Source organism: Cherax quadricarinatus, chromosome 1 (assembly GCF_038502225.1).
Source record: "Cherax quadricarinatus isolate ZL_2023a chromosome 1, ASM3850222v1, whole genome shotgun sequence".
NCBI classification, from domain to species: Eukaryota; Metazoa; Arthropoda; class Malacostraca; order Decapoda; family Parastacidae; genus Cherax; species Cherax quadricarinatus.
In genome coordinates, this window is record NC_091292.1 from 51,997,833 (window position 1) to 52,025,307 (window position 27,475).

The 27,475-nt window shown below is 42.1% G+C and overlaps 2 protein-coding genes across 2 annotated transcripts in view; one reads left to right on the top strand and one right to left on the bottom strand.

Moving 5' to 3' along the window:
- LOC128705118 (uncharacterized) overlaps positions 1 to 23,460 on the top strand; it is a 51,228-nt gene extending 27,768 nt beyond the window's left edge. The window contains exon 3 of the mRNA XM_070082203.1: positions 17,062 to 23,460. Within this exon, the coding sequence (XP_069938304.1) occupies positions 17,062 to 17,895 (834 nt within the window). The 3' untranslated portion in view covers positions 17,896 to 23,460. The remainder of the gene's footprint in view (positions 1 to 17,061) is intronic.
- The window catches only part of LOC128685465 (uncharacterized), a 175,796-nt gene that overhangs the window by 112,892 nt on the left and 35,429 nt on the right, over positions 1 to 27,475 (bottom strand). The window lies entirely within an intron of this gene.

Here is a 27,475-nt window from a genome sequence, read left to right on the forward strand (position 1 = left end):
CACACAGCTGGGCTCAAGACCACACAGGACACATGGAAAACTTGCACATACTTACTGCACATGCGGTACAACATGGCTTGAGAAAATGACACTTTTCTGTGCAATAATCGACACTAAGCCATACACGAACATGTGAGAACATTAACTGTGAGGAATTAATTAACAAGTGACATATATCTTCTCTCAAACTTCTTGACAATACTGAAAAAATTTGCTCATTAAGAAACTAGAACACTCGACGTGACATCATGTGATGTCAGGTGTGACGTCGTGAGGTGATGTCATGGGGTGACATCGCGAGGTGACGTCAGCAGACGTCGCGAGGTGACATCCTGGAGTGAAGTCGTGAGGGATGTCATGGGGTGACATCGCGAGGTGACGTCAGGCAGACATCGTGAGGTGACATCAGGGGTGATGCCAGGCAGCATGTGGCTTGGATAACTCGCTTGGTAACCCATGTGACTTCGTCCACACCCCACGTGGCTTCGTCCACACCCCATGTGGCTTGCTCCATGTGGCTTCGTCCACAGGTAAGATAAGATAAGATAAGATTTCGTTCGGATTTTTAACCCTGGAGGGTTAGCCACCCGTGGCTTCGAGTGACCTCGGGCACTCGGATACACAGCTCTGGCAAAGAATTCACACTGAATTCAGAGAAACAGCAGAGAGGGAGTGAGTACATAGTGGAGAGTACTGTGGTGGCATACAGTGGGCGAGCGTGGGTAAGTGGCGTATGGTGGAGCCAGGACAGCGTGCCTACCTTCCTCACCCATACACACATGGAAGTTAGTGCAGATTCTACTACAGTGGGCACAGAAATCACCACAAGCTCACCTCTGACTTGCTGAAATAGCCATGCTGAGCTGAACAACAACAGCAGAACCTTACAGGTGACGCTGAACACTTGACTTGAAACTGTGTGGGTCGCTGTGGGGTGAAGTCGCAGAGACCCTACTTATATTTCTCGAAGAAATTCGGCAAATTTCAGCTAGATCCTGCTTGTACCTGTGTCTGGATACTGGGACTTGCAGACACGACTTCAGGATAACTCGTTGAGGGGAGAGGACGTGTGTGTTGAGTGAGGTCCTAGGCCTTCTATATCAGAACTGCTTATCTCACCCGACTGATAACTCATCATGCAACAAATATCGTTGGAGCACAGCTGAATTGCTGCTGGAACTCTTATGTGTGAACTGTGACCAGTGATATACCTAGTGAAACACAAACGTTGATTTGAAGTGGCTGTAGGAGGCCTTCCTTCACTCCACCTCGCCTGTCTCCCCTCCTTCCTCGATTTGGAACTCAGCCATTCACCTATATTTACTTATGGTCTAGAGGCGGTTTTTGCCAGACCACATCAATGCTTGAGTGCCCATGTCAGTCCTCTGTGCCGCACTCAATTCATCTTACGAATATGTCTCCTGTGTGCCTACCTGCCTGCTACAATCAAATATCCAAGTGGTTGACAAGGGCTTAGCAAGCACATTCAAGCAAGCTTGAAAGCAGCACTCCAAGCTAGCCAGGACAAGCTAAGGCAGCCTGCAGTTACAGCTCCTGACCCCCAGCATGTCTACGTATACGTTCTACAGTGCTGCTGGCGTACCAGTGTTTCCTGTAGTGGCTTAGTTAAGAACAATTTAACGAGCATTGCAGTACTAACTTTTTAAGTGGGACATGCCAGAGGTTCACCTATAAACATAGTAAGTTTGTGCTAAGTGCATTCACCACAGAGTGAACATTCTTCTGTCATACGTGTGCTAGAAGTGTTAAGTGCTGCAGGTTTGTTGTAACTATTTGCACGAGTGGATTTCACTGACTTAGGACATTGTGCTACCATACTGCATGTGTCTAGTGAGGTGAATGTCCCTTCATCGACTTTCCTATTCACCGGTATCCCTTAGCTCGTCGCCATTATCTACATATGGGATAAGGGCGAGTTTAGCCGATCCAGGATAAACAGCACTCCAAGCCAGCCAGTGAAGGCCAAGTTACATGCAGTTACATCTGTTCTGAATCCCAGAATGCCTTTGTGAACGTTCTACAGTGTTCCGGCCGTACCTTCGGTGTTGTGAGAACTCTTGTGTGTGAGTTGTGACTGGGGATATACCTAGTGAAACACTGGAATTAGTTTTCCGTTTTGAAAGGCTAGTACCTGGTAACTCCTTTGGAGACGGCTTTTTAACTGTAACAAGCCAGAGGTTCATCTATAAACATATTAAGTTTGTGCTGATTTGTTTGTCCACAGTGAAAATTTGTCTGTCATTCCTAGACACGTGTGCTAGCTGTGTTAAGTGCTGTGGGTTTGGAGTAATTAACGAGTAGTGCAATATTGGTAACTCTCGAGACGACTGTGGCCCCGTGAATGACCTTGAAAATCGCACTGCGACCCGCAGGCCACTACACCCATATTGCCTGTGTCTAGCGAGGTGAATATCCCTTCCTTGTCCCTTCTATTCACCGGTATCCTTTAGCCCATCGCCAGTGTGAAACTCCTGTCAGCTATGAGTATAGCTGATGGTGTTGACGTAGATGATGGTGAAGGCAGATTTGAAACATATTTTAGTAAACAGGCTCGGAAAAAAGAACGAGGCTTCCAGAGAAAGCTTGCTGAAAGCAATACAGTGGGCGCACACCCTCCCAAAGCTGTCAGGTTAGATTTCCCTAACAACACTGATCAAGAGACCAAGTGTAACTGGTTTTTCGAAGCTAGTACAGACAACCTAGAGAAAACGATCAAGTTTGTCCACGATGAGGATAACTACGTCTTTGTGCCTAATGAATCAGCATTTATAGACAAACTTCTCACTCGCGAATATGCCAACATCAAACTCCGAGCAGCCCCACCAAGGGCACATAAAGTGCTTATTGTCATCTATAACGTCAACAAGCACTTGAATCCTCAATATCTGGTGTCAGAGCAAGTTGCAAGCCCTCGTCGACTTTCCAACGGTCTGATATTAGCTGAGTGGACTGGCCAGGGGACTCTGCCACGCTATATTCACTCCCGCGCAGCCCTCAACAGACGCTATTACATTGCATTGTACAGACCTCCTCAACGTCGATGTTATAAGTGTCAACGCTGGGGCCACATTGCCAGGAAATGCCCATCTAAGTCACACTGGTGTGCAGTGTGTGCCAATGCTCATCCTTCTGAACGGTGTTATGATATGATCAAACAGCAACAGACTGTTGCTAAACAATGTATCAATTGTAAGACCTCAGGAGTCACAGCAGCTCATACTGACTGCAGTGTGAGGGCTGATCGCATCGCAGCCAACCGCACTTCACCCTGTACCCCTCATTATGACCCCCCAGGACTACCAGGTACCTCGAGTCTGAATACTGGCTCATGCCTGCCCTCAGACAATGGGGTTGAGCACCTCACCTGGGGAGCACGTCAACAGACCCCCATCACGTCGGCTGTCAATACCAGCCTAGCTGAGTCAGCTGACAGTCAGCCAACGAGCTCAGCTGACCGGGACTTCACGTCTCCAGATGTTCCAAGTCTTGCTCCTGTGGTATACAACCTGATGTCGCGCATAAAAGTACTGGAAACACAACAATTTCTCCTGAAACAACAACTTGAACAACACAAGGAAAGATGTGTAGAGTGTACCAATAACAAGATTGTCACAATCTGTGAAAGCAAGTATAAGGCTGCTGAACAAGGTGGTGGTGGTGTTCTTAATTACAGTAATGACGAATATAATACTTGTGTTGATAACTGTAGTGAGCATCATAATGAAGGCTATGGTGTCAATGATGTTAGTAATAGTGATGACCGTAATGGAAGTGGTGGTGAAGAGTGTGATGAGGGCAATGGTGTCTATAATGTTAGTAATAGTGATGAGCGTAATATAAGTGGTGGTGAAGAGTGTGATGAGAGCGGTGGTGTCTATAATGTTAGTAATAGTGATGAGCGTAATATAAGTGGTGGTGAAGAGTGTGATGAGAGCGGTGGTGTCTATAATGTTAGTAATAGTGATGAGCGTAATATAAGTGGTGGTGCAGAGTGTGATGAGGTTAACCACATAGACATTAATGTTGAATACAATACTGTTGATAAATGTAATGAACACAATGTTGGTAGTGGCGCTGGTGATGACAGTTGTAGTGTTGCGTGTAATGTTAGTGGAGGAGGGAATGTGAGTGGTGGTGTCACCTATCATACATTCACACATAAACAGCGTCATGCTCTGGGTTTACGAAGACTCCCACGAGGCCTTACAACTGGAGGTGCACTTACAAAACTCATGGACAAGGGTAGCACTGTTGACATTGATAAGGTCTGCTATTTATATGAACAATTTTTTCATTATGCTGAGAAACTCAAGATGATCCCAGGACTACTATAATGGATCAAAACTCGTATAAACTTTCTATATTAAGCTGGAATATTGCATCACTTAGAAAAAGACTTCCTGACCTTCATCATAAAGTAACCACCGAACCCATTGATGTTGTGTGTCTACAAGAGTGCAGAGTCCCTGAAAAATCCCAACCCCCTAAATTACCATCATTTGTTGCATATAACCTCAAATCTACTAACTCTTGTGTTCTATATATTAAAAAATCGCTTCCCCATCAACTTCTTGCACACAAGAAAACAGAGGGGCTACAATATCACGGTGTTAGGATTTATATAGGGAACTCTGCTCTCAACATATTTAACTTGTATGCTCCTGCTGATAAATTTAATTACTTGGAGCTCCCAACTTGTGCTTATTCTGAGCCTACTCTTATTATTGGCGATTACAATGCGAGACACAAAAGCATTGGAAACTCACAGTTTGGTAATCATAATGGCAATCAACTGTTGTCACTCTTAAACAGTCATGATAATGTCCAAATTGTAGGTGACCTTGAACCCACACATATCTATGGAGGCGTCCTTGATCTGTGCCTGGGCTTCAACATTACTTCTGCCAGCTGTGAGTCTTCCATTGTAACAGATATAGCGTCTGATCATTTCCCTAGGCTAACCTCACTAGATATTGGTAATACTATCCTTCCTGGTGGGATATTCAAACGGAAACGTTTTAATGTTCCCACTGATCAGCATGATGACTTTGTTGCACATGTGACTGACTGGTATAATTCCTATGAGTGTTCCTCTGTAGAGACCTTTAACAATGATCTTGTGAGCAGTATTCAGAACTACTTAGAGCCGCCACTGAAACCTCTTGGTACTCTAAACCCAACAAACTTCCATAATAATCGTACCTCCTTCAAAAACCATACTTATTACAATGATTCTAAACTTCGTACACTGAAACGTACTGCTCGCAGACTAGGCCTAGCCTATAGAAAACATCGTACCCCTGGAATGCTGAGGCTCTTCCAAACTGCCCTTGCTGCTGCCAGAGAGCGTATGACAGAGCTGCGGCAAACAGACTGGGAAAAATTTGTCAACGGTCTTAATGCTCACACCCCACTTAGCCGAGCATGGAGGGACATAAATAGAATTAAGGGTAACAGAACTGGGCAGATCGCGCACCCTCATCCCTTACATAGGGCGAATGAGTTAGTCAGTGCTTGGGCTGCTACATCTAGCTATGCTAATCTTCCCAGTACCACACAGGCAAAATTAAATGACAAATATGATGCAAGGGAGAGACTTGTTTGCTTTATGCTCAGCAAGGCAGATGATTGCAACATTCCTTTCACTAATTATGAACTTGATGCAGCACTAACTAAGGGCAACTCCACGTCGCCTGGTGAGGATGGTATTACTTACAACATACTCAGATTGCTGTGTCGAGTACCAGGTAATCCATTACTTGAATTATATAACATGAGCTATGTAACTGGGGAGCTCCCTCAATCTTGGACCAACAGCCTCATCATTCCAATTCCTAAGCCCAATCAACAAAATGCATTTCGCCCAATATCTCTTACTAGCTGCTTGTGTAAAACATTTGAGAGAATGATTCTTAATCGTCTCATGTACAGAATCAAACAATTTTTGTCTCCCCGGTTACATGGTTTCATGCATGGAAGGAGCGTGCATCATTGCATAGCCACATTTCTCACTCTGCACACTGACAGCTCATACACTACCTTCCTTGACCTTAAATCCGCTTTCGATGTAGCCAACCGACATGTAATCATTAGTGAACTTGCCAGAATGGATGTTGGAGGATGGCTTCTCCGCTGGATTAAAGGCTACCTGTCAAACAGAAAATCGTCTGTGTTGTTCCAGGGACATAGAAGTGTAACTAAAGACTTTGAATTAGGAACACCACAGGGAGGTGTGCTCAGTCCCACACTGTTCAATATTCTAATTAATGCATTACTTAATGCTATGCCTAGTCAGCCCCATCATTATGTGATTAGTTTTGCTGATGATATAATGATTCACACCACCGGATTCTCCAATACCCAAAACATTCTTAATCATGTACTAGCCTCGTGTCAGGACCTGGGGTTGATAATCTCTACTGATAAAACAAAGATACTCAATAGGCGTCCTCCTCGACAGAGAGGCACAGTTCGTCAGATCCAGTTGCATGATGGGTCTCTTCTAGAATATGTAAGCAGATACAGGTATCTAGGCTTTGAGGTTCCACTACTTGGACCTGTTGTAACAAGACTTTGTCGCCAATACAAAGAAAGACTAAGAGCACTTAGAGTTGTGGCTGGGTTTCACCCCAGGTATGGTGCTAATGTTAAAATTGTGAAAATGATGTATCTTGCTTATATTAGATCATTGGTTGATTATGCTGCGCCACTACTTGCTCTTGTGTCTGACTGGAAGCTTGGAGGGCTGGAAAAACTGCAGAACGAAGCAATGAGGATCATTTTAGGATGCCCTCGTACTGCCAAAATTTTAAATATGCAAAAAGAACTTGATATTCCAAGCATCAGAGATCGTGTTACTGAAAGAAATATCCTAATTGGGGTTAATATGCTCAGGCAAGCTCATTCAAACCCCTGCACAGAAGCCCTCCAAACTTTCCTCAGCACTGGTGAACACTCCTCCAGATGGATCGAAAAAACTGGAACCGACCTCCGCATGAATCAGATACATGATCTATGTCAAGTAAGGCAACAGCGGCACTTCTCCGCTCCATGGAATATTACCCCATTCCAAACTACCATTCCTCCATTTCCCCCCAAACTACTTCTTAAATCACAACCAAAACTTCGCCTTGAAGCCAAACATGAGGCCTTAAGCTGTATTGATAACTTAGTCACACAGCACACACTCTCGCAAATTATTTACGCTGATGGTTCTGTTCACCAATCCACTGGTGCAGCTGGTAGTGCTGCTGTTGTCGTACAGAGTGATGGCTCTCTTAAAGAAATTGGAGCACGCATCAATAATTGGGCCTCTACCCTTCAGACAGAACTGTTTGCCATACTCCTTGCACTGAAATGCATCTATGTATCAAAGATTGACAGTTTAATTGTAACTGATTCTCTGTCATCCATAAATGCTCTCAACTCATTAAGCATAAATTGTGGCATGCTTGTGTCAGAAGCCAGACACAGGTATGGTAGGATTGTGGACAGTGGAGTCAGAGTGCACATGCTGTGGATTCCATCTCACATTGGTCTTCAGATGCATGATAGAACTGATAAATTGGCTAAGCTGTATGCTTTCAAAGAGGGAGTAGATTACAATCTTGGCTTGTCAGGTAGTAGTTTGAGAACAATAATACGAAAAGAACTTCAACTGAATTTTATGGACTTAAGGCTCAGGGAGATTGACACCAGTGAGTCCATCTATCATCACTCTATCATGCAGGAGGAGCCACATGTCTATGGTGCATCCAACAAAATAAGCAGACTCTTGGATGTCACTACTGCCCGGCTCCGGCTGGGTTACAAGTATCTTTGGCAGGTTAAATCACCACCACCAGATGTAGACCAAACGAAATGTAAACTTTGCCCTAGCTGTAAATAAAGCATTACCACATGTGTGCATGTGTGTGTGTGTGTGTGCGTGTGTGTGTGTGTGTGTGTGTGTGTGTTTGTGTGTGTGTGTGTTGTGTGTGCTCCTGTGTGTTTACCTGTGTTCCAGGGGTCAACGTGCGGCCCGGTCTGTGACCAGGCCTCCTGGTGGATCAGAGCCTGATGCTGTTGCTGCTGGCTGCACGCAAACCAACGTACGAGCCACAGCCCGGCTGATCAGGAACTGACTTTAGGTGCTTGTCCAGTGCTTGTGTGTGTGTGTGTGTGTTTGTGTGTGTGTTTGTGTGTGCGTGTTAGTTACCATTTTGTCCTAGGCACATGTCGATTAGACACTAGGCCTGTTGTATTTGCGAGTGTGTATGTGTGTGTTTGTGTGTGTGTGTATGTGTATGAGTGTGTGTGTGTGTATGAGTGGGTGTGTGTGTGTACTCACCTATTTGTACTCACCTATTTGTGGTTGCAGGGGTCGAGTCTTAGCTCCTGGCCCCGCCTCTTCACCGGTTGCTCTTCACCGGTATGAGTGTGTGTGCGTGTGTGTGTATGAGTTTGTGTATGTGTGTGTGTGTGTGTGTGTGTGTGTTTATGTGTGTGTGAATTTGTATGTGTGTGTGTGTGTGTGTGTGTGTGTGTGTGTGTGTGTGTGTGTGTGTGTGTGTGACTCAACAATCAATATTTGCACCAATAACAACTCATTACAGTTGTGACCGGGTGTGGAAGTGTGAATTGCTCATTACACTATAATTTGTTCATGATTGTAGCCATGTATAAACGTAAGTAACCATTCTTACAGTATTCATTACCTTTGTAACTTGTGAGTTCATTACCTTGTACCTAGTTCAGCCATCCAAACTTTGGGGCCCAGTCCCTGGACCCATTACGTACCTCTGTAATCTGTAAATACCTTTGTAACTTGTCATGATTGTGACTAGACCTACCTGGAGTTCATTACCTTTGTAATTTGTGAGTTCATTACCTTTGTAAATTGTGAATTCATTACCTCTGTAACTTGCTCAGCTATCAAAACTTTGGAGTCCAGTCCCTGGACCAATTATGTACCTCTGTAATCTTTTGACTACCGCCCACAGGATGGGTATGGGGTGCATAATAAACATATTAAACTAACTGAGCATACCCACCCAGAGACGTGCCCCCTGGTGGGAACTATGGGAACTAGGCATGCAGGCTTACAGTCTACATCTATGCACCAAAACATCTTGCTAGTCAGTTGTGAATGGTTATATAACACGCTTAACTGTTAATGTACCATACATTGACACGCACACGAGATTAGGAGATAACCTAGAGTGGGGTTAAAGGATATTAGAAGTAGGTTAAAAATAGGTTAGATAAATACTCATGTATTTATCTAACCTATTTTTAAAATTACACAACGTTTTAGCTTCTATGACGGAACTCGGGAGTTTGTTTCTCATTTGTTTCACATCATCTGTGAACAAAGATAACTCTGAATCAATCCCTTCTGTTTTGTCGTACATATGCTCAAATTCAAACACTGATCCTTGTGGAACCACACTTATCACCTGCACCCATTTTGACGCCTCTTCTCGAGCAACCATTCGATTTTCCTTTCTGATAAGTATTATTTTTTTTTTTTTTTTTTTTTTTTTAAACATACATGATGAAAAATCATATAAAAACATACAACAATACGTATAACATTATAACAAAAAATAAAGCCTTAAACATTTTTTTTTTTATAATTTAAAAAATATACAATACATTAAATAATCATAGGATTACCTATCATTACATTCATAGTAAGTATAATTACAATTGTTAATATATACACAAGAACGGTTATAAATATTCGTCCGTCCCCTATTCTTTATGTACCTATCCTAAGGTAACACAAGAATATACAAATTCTTCGTTACCTTAATTAAAACCCTCTTATATACATTATAAACAAAGAGAAACTATTCATCAAATATGCCTTAGTGGTTGATTTTATGTCAATAAAACCTTTGTAAAGACATAATACATAAACAAGTGCATATATAACAAAATATCAAAAAACGAACGATATGTAATGAAACTGGTAGTTAATTTACTTGACTACTGCAAAGATACAAAAATATTCAGTACATTACACAAAGCATGAGATAATTCTGAATTGCTAAACAAGTAACATTATGCAACATACACACACCACATTCTTATCACATATACACACACACATGAGAGATTATGTACACATAATACAAAATTGTTACCCTCATATCTGATCACATTCCAAAACATATATCCCAGGAGACCCCAAGCAGAACATTACCAGGTATCATCCACATGGCTGATACAAGGAAAATATAAAATGAAAAACTATATATATAAGTTGCTCAAGGTGCTTTTACATAACACCTGTCATGCAGTTCATGAGTTTGCTTCACAAGAGACCCACTCTCTTAATCACGTCAATTTAAGAACAAAAATTAGTTTCCAAGCAATAGTATATATATATTTGTTTGAATAAAACATCATCCAAACTAACGATCATACCTATCATTTATACATTAAACCGCACCCATACCAATCGTAAGCCACCTTCACTCTCACATATTCAAGAAGCCAGCCTCGTGTACCCTTTAAGGTATTAACTCCCATAAATCCCTGACCTTGAATCTGCAATATCCCTTTGAAAATAAGAAAAACCATCTGTTTCCCGTAATGTCTTTATTTCTCTGTTGTGTACCATAAAATATCGCTACCAGTGCTCTGATTCTCTCCCTCACAGATAAATGCCTATATACCCATGACGTATATACAAAATCCGTCACTAAATATCCGATTGCATTCTGTACCGGTGTTTCGACCCCCCCCACATCTAAACTTAAAGCTCTTAAGACACTAAACCCACCCCCACCCACCATTCTTAACACCTTACCAAACCACAACCTTACGTGTTCCAATCTCTTACAGAAATAAACTGCATGAAAGACCGTATCAGGATCTCCACACACACAACACAGCCCCCCCTCCTGCACGCGCCTATTCGCTAAAACTTCCCCAGACGGCAGTATATTATGTAAAAATTTAAACATTATCTCCCTGACCTTGGCTCGTAACCTTAATGCTTTTAAACGACCCCATATGTCCTTCCATGCATACATTGGATATATTCCCTCCACCTTAGCCACTACCTCCCTGCCCTCTACCAGTGCCAATTTGCCGATCTTGATCTTGCGTGGATCTTTTACATAAATTAACATCCTCAACATGTCCTCACATCTCTTTACATCCGTGCCGGTCAACCAACGTACCAAGTCCCGTCTTATCCAGGTCAAACCCGTGCCAGCCATTCTACCCTCTCTCAAGTAGCTATGCTTGACATACATGCCTAACATTCTATTATGCAGATTCATTAGCCCCAGGCCACCCCGGCCAACCGGGAGCGACACCACATCCCTCGTTAACCAATCACAACCTGAACCCCAAATATATCTATATACACGCGTTAACATACGCTTTTCATCATATGGATGTAACGGATAAATACATGCCACGTGCCACAACTTACTGAACAAAATCACATTCACCACAATTGCGCGCTGATGTATAGACAAGCCTCCTTCCCTCAAACCTGTTAAACGACCTAAAACCCTTTCTACAGCCTCACTTGAATTCACCTTCCTCGCATCCTGTATGTTATCCCTATGCACAATCCCACACACCTTAATTTGATTAACTAAAGGCCAGCCTTCCCTCTGGCCTAATACCACACCCGCACAATCCCCCACCTCCATAAGCATTGATTTTTCCCTATTAACCGTCATTCCGGTTGCTTTCCCGAAACATTCCACCAATTCGCTCACTTTTCCTAAAACCTTGGCTCCACGAAATAAAACCGTAGTGTCGTCCACGTAACCTATAATTCCTGATTGTACCCCCACCCAACCTTGCTTGTCATCCTGTCGTACAATCCCCCTCACGGCTCTAAAAAACGGGTCCTGAATCATCGCAAAAAGAATTTGTGATATAGGACACCCCTGCCGTAATCCCCTATGCATCCTAACAACTTTTCCCAACCTACCGTTTACCTGCACCCTAAACGTAGCCTGCTCGTACAAAACCTGTGCCCAACTAACAATTTCCTTTCCGAAACCTTGCCACTGCATAAACTTCCATAATGCATCTCTCTCCACGCAATCGTATGCAGCGTGCCAATCTAAAGCTAATATTCCACCCTTATTACCCCTCCCGCTTTCCTCAATGAACCTGCGAATAATTCCTTGTCCCACACACATAGATCGTCCTGGCACACCATATTGTCCCTCGTCCAGAACTCTCTCCAAAACCCGTTTTATCCTATTTCCTAATAATTTCGCAAAAATTTTATAGTCGCCACACATTAATGAAATTGCCCTATAATTATGTATATAATTCCCAGATTTTTTTTTCGGGACTAGAACAACCACCCCTGTTCTTTGTTGCTGTCCCATAATGCCACTACTTTTCATGGCATTAAATAATATCACCAAAAAATCGCGAATACAATCCCAATTGTCCTTGTAAAAATCACAAGGGATTCCGTCAATCCCCGGCGACTTCCCTACACTCATACCCTCCACAGCTAACCTAATCTCTTCTTCACTTATAGGTCCATTCAAAGCCAACCTGTCCATGTACTCTAGATTACAACGTACATATTCACCCATTTCTCCCAGCGCCCCCTTAGAAATCCCAGCATTTTTGTATTGCAATTCATACCATGCGTCTACAAAGGTATTCATAGCCTCCGTTGACTGAAGGACCTGCCCCCTACTAAAGTTTCCCAATGACTCCTGAACCTCTAATCCCATTAATTCTGTCGCCTTACGGCGTCTGCCCTGCTCTCGCAAGACAAACGCCGAAGGACGGTCACCCCATAAAACCTCATCAATTCCACTTGCTATCCGCGCCGCATCAAAAATACGATTGTGAAAGTCTCTAATTAAGCGTTTTAAATTTTCAATTTCAACCACCGGATACACTCCCCCACCCTTTGTATAACATGCTTGCAGTTGATTTTCAAGATAGTTCAAGAGCCCATACTGCATTCTCTTGTCTTCTTTTCCTTGCTGCTGATAAAAATTCCTCACCTTCACCTTACCGACAGTATCCCACCATTCGACTATATCAATTCCCTCCTGCCATTCAGCCCACCATCCTCTCCAAGCACTCACAAAATCTTCCCTCACACCTCTTTTGTGCATTAAACCCACATTCAACTTCCAGAAACCTCTGTAACGCCTCGGTAATCCTACCCAGTCAACATCCGCCATAACACCTCTGTGATCAGAAAAGCTCACATTTAGCACACGTACACTCCTGACGCTGACACCTCTAGAAACGTATATGCGATCCAGTCTTGCCGCATACTCCCTTCTAACGAACGTATGCATGACCCCACCCACCTCATCCCCCCCCCCACATCCGTAACATTAACACTCCGCAAAAGGTCCCCTAAATATCCTGAAAAAAAACCTCTCCCTCTCGGTTCGACATCCTTGCGACGATCAATGCAATTCCAATCACCCCCAATAATCGTGACGACTGGCAGTGATCTTAAATGGTACACCAACACGTCCCTAAAAAACGCATTTTTTACACGCATGTCACCTTCCGCCGGTCCGTACACCCCCAGGAAGGCCACCCGTACCCCACCCCAAACCCCATCAACCCTAACAACCCTCCCCTCCTCTCCTACCTCATATGTTTGCAAAGAAAACGGGCTAGCCTCTTTAACTAACACTGCTACACCACCTTTCAGTCTATTAGAACAGCCCATGTACAAAATATATTCAGGAATCAGCAATTCACCTAAAGATTTATAATTGTGTTCTTGTAAGAATACAACATCGGGTACATAATTTTTTAACAAAACCTCCAAATACTTACGTTTTTCAACAGACCGTAGCCCATTTATATTTAAAGTAATACACTTGAACGTTTCATTGGAGGTTTACCCTTGGATACCTTGACATTCTTGGTTCCCTTGTGTGTATCTCCACTTCTTCCCCCACCCCCCCCTGTGTCGTTCTCCTTGACATGCTGAACACATGTAGATTTGCCCTTGTCTCTACGAGTCACATCGCACCATGCTTTGTTCCCCGACCGTTGTCCTGGTGTCAAAACATCTTGAGAGTCAGATATCACCGCCACTCTCTTACGAGAACTGCGGCCAGTATCCATCTCATCTTCAGAACTGTTGTTCCTATGAACTTCCACGACCACAACCTGATGTTCAGCAATATGCCCGGAGGATGCCCCGTCCTTCTCCTTCACACTTACATCCTCTAAACCACCGTGAAGCCCCTCAGATGTGGAAGCATCCAATAAAACATTCAGAACTTCTTGAATAGATTGCTCCACGTCAACCTGAGTATGAACGAGATCTTCCTCTGTCGTCGCCGATACCACGCCCACGTCCTCCACTGCACCAGGGAGGGTTAGACGTATCGGCGAGTCTTCAACCTCACCCTCTATCTCCTCACTCCATGATTTACGAGGCAATATATGTTGTTGTGTAGCAGCAGCATATGAACGCTGCTCCGTTGAAACATCAAACCGCCTTACTTCCGTCGTTTTATCACGTCTTGTAGGGCATTGCGCCACCATATGGTCATACATCCCACAAAGCCTGCACGTACGCCTTTGTCCTGAGTACGTAACGTACACTTGCATACGAAAGTCCTCCATAACCACATACGACGGAATAGGGTGCTTGAGGGACATTTTCAGGGAGAAAGACCCCTCCAGCATACCAACTAGAGGACCATCATGCCACCGTCCCATAGTTGCCATATGAACCGTGCCATAGCGTGCAAAAACATTCCTCAAATCACTCTCGTCCGCCTCAAAAGGAACGTTTCGTACCTTGATCCAGGTGTAAAAACGGGAGACGTCGTGAAGGCGAACAGTGACACCAGGATTAACAGTTTTGATCACATCCTGATAAGTGGCAACCATATTTTCGTAAGTACTATTTTGTCTGAATTTGACAAAAAGCCTCGAATTTCCGTTCAAAGAGACACCATAAAGATCTTCATTATTGATACCATATGTATCTCGGAGTATCGCAGTAAGCAGTAGATGTGTATTCTGATTGTTGAACGAGCCTGTCACCAATTGAAGGCAGACGGTGTTGACTCGCCTACGTGCACCTTCCGCCATTGTGAGTGCACTGAGGAAAACTGCGCAGCAATCAACAGAGTCAGGAGCTACTGCGCAGCCTGTCCGTACGGCCCAAGAGCGATACGAACAATGCTGGATAAGTATTCATTGGTTAATTGTCGTAGCTTCCCTGTTATTCCTCTCTGCTGTTCTAGTTTTTTACCCCAGTCTCTCGAGCTATACTGTGTCAAAAGCATGGTTATGATTTTCTCATTTGTGACCTGGCACTTACTACCTATACATCCCGTCATCTTAAACACTTCTATTCTTCTTGTTGCTTTTCCACTTCACGCCATTCAGAAATGATCTGATGTTTGTCTGTTCTCTTCTGAAGCTTGGCTTCCCACTGGTCAACAGTTTTTGAAAACTTGCATGCTTCTTAAATGAGTTTAGTTAATTCTTATGTATTTTTATGTCCTGAATCCAAATATCACCTTGAAAATGCTTATTGGCTATAGGTTTAAAGACACGAGATATGTAATATTTTATTATTTTAATATAACGTACAATATGTGTCACTATGTTTTAAACTCTAATCCAGACCTACTCTCTGTCTTTTTGCTTGACGTTTATAGTGGGCTGAAGAATCATCTCTTGCCAATGTCCAGCAATTGTCTGCAAGCATTCTTGTGCACCATTTGCCCTGGTACCATTTTTCCATGGTTGAAATATCTTTGTGAAACCTTTCACCATGTTCGCCACTAACTGTGCCACACTTTGCTGGAAAAAAGTCTAAATGTGAGCCCAAAAAGTGGATTTTCAGTGAAATATAAGTGACATATAAGCCTTGAAAAAGGTTTTCCACCAACTATTTATAATTGCCTTCCCTTCTGTTTCCGAGAAATCCCTTCACCACTAACTTGAAGGCTTCCCAAGCAGCTTTCTCCTCCCCATGAAGATCTGATTCAAAGTCACCATCTTTAAGCTCTCGAATCTGAGGACCATTAAAGTCTCCCTCTCTCTTATCTCAGCGTCGCTCAGTAAGGGGAATTTTTATGTTAAATACTTGACTCCCTGACTGGATTTATCCATAGCTGTTACAAAGTTTTTCATGAGCCCCAAGTTTATGTGTAGCTGTGGTAGCAAAATTTTGTTTGGTTCAATGAGAGGTGGATGTTAAACAGTTTTTCATCCCAGGTTCCAATCAAATCAGATCAAATCAAAATTTTTATTTCCTTGTAAAGCTCACAATGTGTGCTTTGCATGTTATAAAATATTTATTACAAAAAAGGCCACTATCATGTCTAAGCATGATTGACGAGGTGGCCAGTCTCTCCTGATGTAGTGGGAGCCTCTTGCATGGTTGTCCCATTCACATAAAAAGCAGCAGTACTTGGCGTATCTGCCCTGCAAGCCCATCACTAAGAAAATCACGTACTTTTCACTTCAAAATATAAAGTTGCATAGCACAACCACCTTCTATGACTGCTGGAACAATAATGAAGGTCAGTGAGACTGTGAGTGTGATAAGAAACGCACTGCCGCAAGCCTGTTGGAACCTGTTGTGACACGTAGGTGTATACTGAAAAGTAGAGCTAACAAACAATTTTAACCATGATATTCATTATCAGTGACCTAAAATTAGTTGGAAATTGCTACTCTGGTCTCGGAAGCATTTTGGTTGTTGACCAGTGAATTTTATCCTTCCTGTCCCATCTCTCTCTCACTATCCATGTTTACCTCCACAAAATATTCAAAATGTTTCCCATCTTTACACAGCTTTTTATACCTTTGTTTTTAAGTTAATTTATTTCTTTTGTTGGCGTTATGTACTATGTTTTGTGATACATCTGAAGTAATGTTATAATACGTCATTTTTTCACATATCACAGGTTTCGAAGATTGTTGTCATGTAGTGAGTTAGGAGGGAGAGGATGAGTAGTAGGGAGACACTTAGTGCTTATTTTTTTCTGATTTATTTAGCAAGGAAGAATGTATTAATAAAAACTTTATTTAACCTTCTCTTCCCAACAGTTGGTGTTATTAGATTCGAGACATGTTGGAAAGAACGAGGTTATACTTATGAACATTCATCGCCTTACAATCGATCGCTCCATTTGCACCGACTTACACCTTCGGAACGTTGCTGATGCTCGAGTGAACGGTCAGCCATCCACTTCCTGCTCGCGGATAAACGCCTTACTCCAAAATGTCACTCTCGACCTCCTGGGTGACCCTGTCACCAAAGCGCATGTTATGAACTCTAAAATAAGAGAGATAAGACTGCAAAGCCTCAAAGATCAGCTGACGATCATCAGCTCAAGTATAGGTGTCCTAAAGGTGGGAGAGGTGAGTGGGAATGCATCTGTCAAGGTACAGAATACCAGCATCACACGTCTGGAGAGCCTCAACATCAGGGAGTCTGAAAAAATGCTTTTCGATGACTGTGTAATCAACGAGGTCTCACCTAGCGCTATGGTTCTGTCGTCCAGGAACAATATATTCAGCAAGGTCAGGTTCTCTTCAACACATGACCGACCCATGGCTACCCTGGTGCTTGACCCTGGGGCTGCCGTTACTCTCGAAAACTTGTCAGGGGAAACATTGGTAAACTGCTCTGCCTTTTCCACCTTTCCTGAAGAACCCCCGCATGTGACCGATTCCATTTGTCCAACACGACTTCCACACACTCCTGATCACCAATTTTATTTTTGGACCTCAGTAATTCAACTTATTATTATCATCCTTGTCCTCATATTTATTTCCCTTCGAAAAATTCTTAAAAAATGCCTTCGTGTAGCCTCAAAGATAATCCTTTCAGTAGCACACAACCTTCCATATCTCGGTCAGCCCATCAGGAGGACGTAAACAACATACTCTTGGGCTCATACCCTTTTATATCTCAGTCAGCATATGAGGAAGGGGTAGACAACATACTACAGGGCTCACAACCTAATTTGATATATCAGTTAGCACATAAGCAGAGGGTAGACAACATGCCGCAGAGCTCACAACCTAATATATCTAAGAGTCACAGGGAGATTCAGTACTTCAAAGTGGCGAAGCAACATATCCTGGTTAGCTAATTGAATGACGGATAAAAACCTAATAGACTCCACCAAACCTTAAGCTGAATCACATGTGCGGATTTAGCACCTTAGAGCGCAAGATAATGTTTATGAGTCTTTCTAGGACTCCTTGGTACTGAAAATGCTCTCGTACCTCGTAGTATGAACATAAGAATGAGGGGGAACTGAAATAGGCCTACTGACCCATATTAGGCTGATTCACATATCTAACCCTTTACACTCATATTTTTTTCTGATTTGTTAAGCCTTTAAAGATTTCACCTTCAGTGACCCTACTTGGCGGATTATTCCACGCATTAACAACTCTACTCCTGAACCAGTTCTTTCCTATACACTTCCTACTTAAATTTAAATTGATCCAACCTGAGTACATTATTTTGCTGGATATCTCTTGTACCCTGTTTATATCGCCTTTATATACATAATAGTATTGTAATTAATCGCAAAACAACCGATCACCATTGCACAACAGCCACAGGGGTGGGGAAATAAGGTTGATTTAAGCTATTCACTTTGCAACGTCACTTCGGTAGCAAAACACAAAAATGGAAAAGTCTGAATGATGGCCTAGACGCAGGCCTGTGTTTAGGAACGCAGTCTCAACCAGAAAGGCCAGGTTGGAGGCACCCGGCACTCCACTCTGTATAGAACAGTTGTCTAGAAATGTTTTAAGCAGTGGCGTATGATGGTTGTCACAAGGTGTGCACTGTGCTACTGTGCTGAATCTACTACTCAAAAATAAACATACAAACTTAAGGTTATATCTATATATAGTACGGATTGCAAATTGCAAATGATATGAATTATCTGGAATTAATAAACTGAATTTCTAATATTCTATAAATTGTATAAATTTCAAAATAAGAGATGAATTTTATCTTACTCAAAAATTTAAAAATAAAAGCACCAGATAATTTTACTTACTTAATTCACTTGTACATCAGTTCTATTCTTCTTTACATCTTAAACTGGTCTATTATCTCATCAAAAGCTCCAGCTTAGTCATCATATGACTAAGACCCGCGTCAGGAGACACTTGTCCTGTTTCCAGACAAACCTTACCAAGCAACCAACCATCATACAGTGAGCCTCTCTGCTTCATTCGCATCAGTTCACTTTTTTCAATAGGGTGTAAACTGAGGCCACTTAGTGCTGTAAACAACAACTGATATTGTTACATCAACAGCCCCAGACTTCGACCTCACTTAATCTTTGTTTCTGAGTGTGTATTATTAGATTTGAAAACAAATTACGACCAGATTATATCATGATACTGCAAGAACAGTGTTATTATAAAGAAAATCAGTTTCAGTTAATGAAATTTCAACTTTATTCATACAACTTGTCACCACGAAAACGAACACAGGATGTGTGCTGGTGGAATGTCGCTCACCCTCGGCCCTTATTTTTGTCACTATCCCATTATCCCGCCATCTGCCCAGTGCCATGTTCATGATACAACTAGCTGTGGGGTGTGCAGTGTTATCTCAGAAAAACTGCCACAGTATCTCATAACAGAGGACAGAAAAATTAGCTTCCCATTATGATCCAAGATTATATTATTGAGTGAGCTTAATATTTATGATGAATTGACAAGAAATGAGAGTAAACCTATCAACCTTCTAAAAATGAAGGAAATTGAGAACATAAAATATATGATACATGGCAATAATCATTAATGATCCACTGTATTTTTTTAGTTAGATTTAGGCTTTAAAAATTGTTGTAATCAAACGTGTGACTAGACATATCATAAAGTTTGAGGAATACTCTCATGAATGTAAAAATGCAACATCAATCTTGGCAGAATGACTCAATATACTATCGATTACATGTCGTTACTGCAATGGATTTAGTTGTGTTCAGAACCTATGGTCCATTAATTTATCTTAGCAACCGGTCCCTTCTTGTCTTCAAGAGGGAGCTGGACAGATACCTAAAGTCAGTGCCGGATCAGTCCTGCTGTGGTTCGTACGCTGCACTACGTGCGGCCAGCACTAAGAGCCTCGTTGATCAGGCCCTGATCCACCGGGAGGCCTGGTCGTGGACCGGGCGGCGGGGGCGTTGATCCCCAGAATATCCTCCAGGTAGCAGATAGATCCCTATTTTATCATTATATTCGATGGCATTTGCAAGCTGTATGCACACCTTGCAAATGCAGCAAACCCCGGCATTTTCAACACCTCTATTAACGAACTATTCCGTCTGGACAACATGCTTGCATTCAATTTTTCAAGACTCCACACCTTCAGCAGACATCTTCAATATCCTTCCCAACGCTGTGAACTTTACTGCACCTGAAGATGTCAGCATAGTTGCTGATCCCCTACATGTGTTGTATAGCTTATCTGAGTATCATAGTTAGTACCATCCACATGTTTTACATACATGACCCCTTGCTAGGCTCAGTGACTAGCATGTGTGATGTCACGTGATGCCACATGAGTGCATGGCATGCGCTGTCTCGCTCTCAGTTCCCGGTAGACCTACCAAGCAACAGGACAGGCAGGTTGGGTTTCCCCCATTTCACACTCTGCCAATATATGTGTTACCATCCAACAAGTGCATTTAACTCCAACCATCACATCTCCACGAACCCTCCCCAACAAATGGTGGCAGTGGTGAGCACATAAATTTGGTATTTATGTAGATGTCTGGAGATAAATTCTCTCAGCCGACGAGGACATTGTGTGTGTGATGCATGGCGGCCTAACTAAACAGCCTGCTCCTTCGGCCCAGCACTCGCCAGCCTCTCTGCATTACTTCCTGGTCAGTCTTTGTATTAGTGTTTTATCTGCTTATTTGCATTACTTCTGAGGGGTTGACCCAGGTTTGCAAATTAAGCCAAGCCACCAAGCCAGTCTGTGGGGGGAAGTCTGCCATACACCATCCAGCCTTGCCTGCTAAGCTAGCTTTCCACCCCTGCTGTGCTCATCGTTACAAGTTCTCAAGCCAGTCTGTGTGACGGGTTAAGCCAGCCAGCAACTAACCTAGGTGACTTAACCCAGTACTTAAGCAAGCCACGTGAGTTCCAGCCTTCACCATCGCTTGTGCTTCCAGTTCTAAGCCATCCTGAGTGATTTACCATCCCTGTGGTGTTGTGGCATTTTGTGTTTTTTTTTTAAGCCAGCCCAGCTTAGAATATTTTTGTGCCTAGTGTGGGTGTTGCGTGGCTTATGCCACTTATCCCATCCCATAGGCCCAGCCACCACTCAGTGTCTCAGTGCACTGCTTCAACCACCCACACTTCCTACTACCACTGTGTTTTTTACCCTTATTTCGGGCTCTAGGACCATATTTTACGGACCACATAGGGGGTCAAGACGTAAGATTGTTCCTTTGACCCTGTGCACCAACGTAAAAGCTTCCTGTGTGCGTCTATCGTCGATTTAAGCGCAAAAACTTCGATAATTTGCCGAGTAGTGGAGTCCCGCGCCACCCACAAGACTCCACCACTACCTTCCTCCACCACCATCACTAGTCTCATTCTTCACCAAAGTCGCTACAGTGATAATATTTTTTTATAGAGACATTTGCGAGTGTTGAGACAATTTTTTTTCCAGTGATTTCTTAGTGACATTCAGTGACTCTTGATTAGACTGTGTTCATCATATCTTGTTTGCAATATTTTTTTTCTTCTTTCTTCAGTGTTAATTTTCGTGCTTTATTTTATGTCTGTTGTGTTGTAATCATTTTTTTTATATACGTGAAATAAGTACTTTTCCATTTTTCCCTGTTGTGTGCAATATGTAAGCAGTATAAACTTGTGTTTACACTTCATAAATTATCTTGTATTCACAGTACTGTGTTCCTTGCCCAGTAATTTATGCAGTGAAGTAATTCAGTAACTTGTTATCTTATATTCTGCATCACAACTCAGTGTTGTCTCAGTTATTTTTTTTTTCTCTCCCAACATTTGTGTCTTTTGTAGATGAATGGTTCAGAGAAACGACATGTTGATAAATTAGACACATGTGCAACTCTTGGGTATCTTTATTGAGGAAACGTTTCGCCACACAGTGGCTTCATCAGTCCATACGTAGGAGAAACTTGAAGAACAGGAGGAGAATGAGGTAATCAGTCCCTCAACCTTGAGTCGATGTGTTCAGTCCATAAATCTTGAATAGAATACGGCATATGAGCGGAGAAGCAGCTTATAAACTGTATGGCAGGAGAGGTGCAGTAGTCATAGGTGGTGTCACATTTGTTCAATGTGGAAGTAGGTCGTGCCCAAGAATTAGGCAAGCGAAGAATTCCTAAGTATTAAGATCCCAAGAAGTTGCAGTGTCTGACAGGTTTGTAGATGAATGGTTCAGAGAACCGACATGTTGATAAATTAGACTCATGTGCAACTCTTGGGTATCTTTATTGAGGAAACGTTTCGCCACACAGTGGCTTCATCAATCCATACGTAGGAGAAACTTGAAGAACAGGAGATGTGTTGTGTTCCTCCCTTATTTTGTGTGTTAACCTTTCTCTGTTTTGTATTTTTTTGCCCTTTATTATTTTTCATATTTCATTGAACAAATTCACTCTTAGTGCAATTTTTAACCATTTTTAAAGTAAATCATTCCTTTGCTTGTTCAGTAAGTGTTTGCTTAAGCTGCAGTTAAGAGTAAAAGTGTTCAATCATTTCATTTCTTGATAATTTTTTTTATTGTTTTGTAAACTGCATTTTCTTGTGTGTGCAATTTTTTTATTATTGCAGTGTTGACTCATTTGGAATGATTCTTTTGCAAGTAATGTGCTGCCATCAATTTTTTTCTTTCAGAAATTTTTATGTAGTGTGTTGTGCAGTACTTTTTGATTGGTATTTGTTATTTGCAATAATGCTACAGTTTATCTCAGTGCAATATCCTGTGATTTCAGTTTTACATTTCTTGTTCTGTGCATAATATTTTATTCTTTGTGTGTCTTTTTTTTTAGAGTGAATTGCTTTCCCAGTTTGTCTTAATATTGCACAAGATTTATTGATTGTGAGGGAAAAGTTCAATAGATAGGAGTAGTGAGGGAGTATATAGTAACAATAGTTTCATTGCCGGCTACTTGTTAAGGTAGGGCAAGTCTAGCTCCCACTATCCCTTCCCCTCCCTCTTCCCCCCCCACGAAAGGTGACGTGTGGGGCTCTGGTCAAACAGTAAATCACTCGACTCACAGCTCCCAACACTACTGTAAGTACATGCCTGCCTTGTATTCTAGTGGATTTATTGGTTAAAAGCTTCACTTTTGACCAATAATAAACTTAGTCCTTTCAGTCTTGCTCTAAGTTGACTGTTGTAATAATCATCACGTCTTTTAAGTATTGTACTTATCATGGAGAGTGATTATTTAAGCAGTGGGTAACCTGTCTATCTTTCCAGCTTGGATGACAGAGTGGGTCACCTGTCAATCAACGAGAAGAACTAATGGAGAAGGACTAACGTCCTGAGACGTCCCCTTTTTGGATTTAATTACCTGTGCACCTGTATGAAATTGCAGGACGTAACCCCTCATCATTGCAGTGGTAAAGAACCTGCTTTCCTGTCATCGGGATATAATACTCACGGCTATACTGTGAAGAACTAGCCAGTGGGTCATAACCAACACCTGCGACCCCCCCCTCATCATCAGCAACGGCTACGATTTCAACAACACAGTGTCACCAACACCAGACACCCCAACATTTATATTAGCGTTGAGTTCAAATGTTATTTTATTCATTTCATTTTTCATTTTTCCTTCAAATAGGATATACCTGTCATGTTTTATTGTTTTATGTTTGCTTTAATAAATAATAAAGTGTTTATCTTTGTGAATTATTATTTCTTTTTCTATTCATTAATTTTCCTGAGGAGGAGCCAGCCTTAGTAATACTTACTGAAGTTGTTACAGGGCTGAGTAAGCCTTCACAAGTGGCGACCTTGCCAGGATCAACTCCACTGAATCAAGATTCAACTCCATCTCGAATCTACCATTGGAACTTCAATGCCGCATACCACAGACGGTTACCACCAGCCATGAGTAATTATTCTCTATGGTAGGACTACGGTACAGGTATTTAAAAGATTTGGTGATTGTTATAGTCTCAATTTATTGTAAGTCAAGTCAGGCAGGATATAATAGTTAATTCTGCCACCTTTCTTGTGAGCTTGAAACACTTTGGAGGATTAGACTCTAGGGACCCGAGATTTTCCAGTGACAATTTGTTTCATTGAGCTCTTTATTATATCAAGGGAACTGTCATAGGGCACTCTTGATTTGTTGGTGAGAAGATTGGATGGTCAAGTGACCCCATTCTACTTACTGTTTGCTCGGAGCTGGCATAGAACCCTTTGTTTTAATTAATACATATTGTTTAATTGAAGCAGGGATCGAGCCCTCTGGTTTATTTACAGTTTGAGCGGAGCAGGAATTGAACCATCCATTTTCTTTAATACCCGTTTCATTTCCCCTGATAGTTTAAGTTATTCTTGCAAGCATGGAGGAATACCAGTTTTGGATGAACACTGGAAGCAAGTTAGGAATAACAGGGAAAAATTTAGAATCTTTCATTAGTGCTAAGATCCAGGAAAGACTTGAAAGAGAGAGAACTGAGAGAGAAGAAAGACAGCTAGAAAGGGAAAGAGAAGAGAAAAGGGAGAGAGAGAGAGAATTGAGAGAGAAATCTGAGAAAGACAGTTAGAAAGAGAGTGAGAAGACCAAAAAGAGGGTGATAGACTTGATCGTGAGGAAAGAGCTAGGGAACGTGAGGAACAAGCTAAGATACGTGAGGAACAGGTTAAATTAAGAGAACTTGAGGAAAGAGCAAAGGATAGAGAAGTTGAGGAAAAAGCTAGAGAACATGAGTTAATAGAGAGAGAAAAGGATCGCGAGCTCGAAAAATCTCGCCTCGAATTAGAGAATAAAAAGTTAACTTTTACACAACAACAATTAGAGGAAGGAGTAATGGAACAATGTGCAGTCAGTGCACATATTCCAACACCTAATTTACCTCCCTTCACAGAGGGGGAAGACATAACTTCATACATTGTCAGGTTTGAAAATACCGCTACCCTCTGTGAATGGCCTGCTGACACCTGGGCTACCAGGTTAGGAATGTTATTTTCTGGTACAACCTTGAATATCTATGCAACTTTGTCGCAGGATATCATATGTAATTATAACCTACTGAAGAAGGCAATCCTTAAAGCATATCAAAAAACCACTAATTCTTACAGGAAAGATTTCAGGTATGCCACCTTACAGCCTGGCCAGAACTTTCAGCAGTTACAGGTAACACTCTTTCGTTTGTTCGACTTTTGGATAGAGAGTTCAGGAATTGATCACAGTTATGAATCTCTTAGAGACTTCATGGTTGCTGACCAGTTCCTGACAGCTCTTCCCCATCAGATACGAACATTCATCAGAGAACGTAACCTGATTAAGGCTGAGGAAGTTGCTGAGGCTGCTGACCTGTATGCTGAGGCTCACAATTCCTATAAAGACCTAAAGGGATCGAACCCTAAGGGCAAGGGTTCATCAGACCTTAAGAAATCAAAGCCTCTAGTGGAAAGTAAAATGACTTCTTTTATTCCTGTTTGTCATTTGTGTGGTGTTAAGGGACATAAACGTCCAGATTGTCCTTCTAAGAAGGTCCAAAAAGTTGGAAGATGTTTTAAAGACTGTAATGACCAAGCACCCTTCTGTTCAGGAACAGTTAATGGACTTAATGTATCTACCATTTTACGAGACACTGGATAAGCTGTTCCCTAACCTTAAAGAAACTCATTCCTCTGCTATACTTTCAGACTACTTGGGCCGTACGGACACTTTTCCTACCATCCGTTGTTACATTAGGTCTAAATGGTTCACAGGTTGGTCTGAAGCCGTACTAGCTCCCATCACTTCTTGCTCCGTACTAATAGGTAATGTAAAAGGGGCCATTCTTCCTTCTGAGGTTGACCTTTCATCACCAAGGATGGATATAAGTGTTTCAGATCCTCTTCCTGTAGAGTCAGAGAAGCCCCTCGAAAGTTCAGATGAGACAATGTCTCGCGATATTCATGTGGGATTAAAAACCAGTGATGCTACTCTCGAAAGCGAGGCAGTAGGATCACCGGTTCACTTGTTAGATGAAAGTGAAGATATCACCTCCGATACCATCAATGTCTTGACTAGGGCTCAGACCAAAGCCCAGGCTTCTCCTACTATCCATCCTTTGATTTTCCCTGACTTTAAGCCTTTAGATATATCGAAGGACTCCTTTGTCAATTTACAACGTAATTGCCCTTCTCTTCAGGATTGCCATAATGCCGCTAAACAAAATCAAGTTATCCAAAGGAAAAACTTTTCATATAAATTTTAATATATGAAAGGTATCTTGTACAAGTCAGTATTCAAATTAAATTCAGATGAGACAGACTATTCCATCTTAGTTGTTCCAAGTCAATGCAGAGAGACTGTTCTTAAAATGGCTCATGACCTGCCAGTGGCCGGACATTTCTCGCATCGTAAAACCTTAAATAAAATTAGGGAAACCTATTTTTGGCCAAAAATGTCCTCAGATGTCACTACCTATTGTAGATCGTGTAAAGTTTGCCAACTGTCATCCTCCCGAGGTACCAGGCGAGTACCTATGGTCAAAATGTCTATCTTTACGGTACCGTTTGAAAGAGTAGCTATTGACATCGTTGGTCCTTTATCTCCACTTTCATCTGGGGGACATAGATATATATTAACATTAGTTGATTATGCTTCGAGTTTCCCTGAAGCCATACCCTTAAAGACCATAACTACTACAGAGGTGGCTGAAGCCCTTTTGTCCATCTTCTCCAGAGTGGGCATCCCTAGAGAAATTTTGTCTGACCGTGGGACACAATTCACATCTGACTTAATGCAACATCTATACCAACTTCTGGGAGTGAAGCCTCTCTTCACCACACCCTATCATCCCAGCTGTAATGGGAGGATTGAGCGCCAGCATTCGATTCTCAAGTCCATTTTAAGGAAACTTTGCTCCCTTAAACCTAAGGAGTGGCATCGTTACCCACCCTGTGCTTTGTTTGCCATGAGGGAAGTTCCCAGTGACTCTTTGGGGTTTTCACCTTTTGAACTTCTCTATGGTAGACAGGCCAGAGGCCCATTGTCCATCCTTCATGACTTATGGACTAATGAGGAGGTAAATGCTGAGGTTCAGTCTTCTTACCAGTTTCTCCTTGACCTTAGATCCAAACTTGAGGAGACCTCTGACATAGTTTCGAAAAACCTAAGCTTGTCAATGGACCAGTACAAAACCTATTTTGATTCCAAAAGTCAGAGGAGGAGTTTTAAAGTAGGAGATGAAGTTCTTGTACTTTTGCCTATCAAGTCAAATAAATTATTAGTAGCATGGAAAGGTCCAT